Consider the following 533-nt stretch of genomic DNA (forward strand, 5'->3'; position numbering starts at 1 on the left):
GGAGGGGAGGGGAGGAGAGAGAGAATACGGAGCAGGAATGCATGAGAGCTGGAGACCGAGAGGGCTGCGGAGTTCAGGAGATAGGCAGAGCAGTGTGGCCAGGAAAACAGCAGGGGATTCACAAGATGAAGGAAGGAAGAGACATGAGAGGAGGGAGAAAAAACATGGTGAGATGTAGTTATGACAGGGATGGAGGAAGGAGCAGGACAGAGGAAACACAAAAGCCAGTGTCAGGCAGAGGCCAGAGCAGTACCTGTTGGAGGCTGCTGCTCCAGACACAGTGCTGCCAGCCCCCATCCGACCCCTTGGAGTCCAGGCAGGAGGTGCAATTGGGCAGGAGGTGACAGGGGGTGGGACAGGGCAATGGGGGTGATGATTCAACTGGCATTGGGGACACATTCAGCAGAGAGTGGCTGAAGCATGTCCAGTCATAGGTGGGCTGAACTGAGAGAATGCGGCGGGTCTCCCCTGCCAGGGAGACACAGGAGAGAGAGCATCCAGTTGAGACCCAGCCTCCTCCCTCAGACCCGGGG

General features: G+C 57.8%; 1 protein-coding gene across 1 annotated transcript in view; it reads right to left on the reverse strand.

Moving 5' to 3' along the window:
* The window catches only part of Megf8 (multiple EGF like domains 8), a 41,637-nt gene that overhangs the window by 10,388 nt on the left and 30,716 nt on the right, over nucleotides 1–533 (reverse strand). The window contains 1 exon segment of the mRNA XM_033765815.1: nucleotides 254–468. Coding sequence (XP_033621706.1) covers nucleotides 254–468 — 215 coding nt within the window.

This window comes from Fukomys damarensis, unplaced genomic scaffold (genome assembly GCF_012274545.1).
Source record: "Fukomys damarensis isolate Sample0158 unplaced genomic scaffold, DMR_v1.0_HiC HiC_scaffold_19, whole genome shotgun sequence".
Taxonomy (NCBI): Eukaryota; Metazoa; Chordata; class Mammalia; order Rodentia; family Bathyergidae; genus Fukomys; species Fukomys damarensis.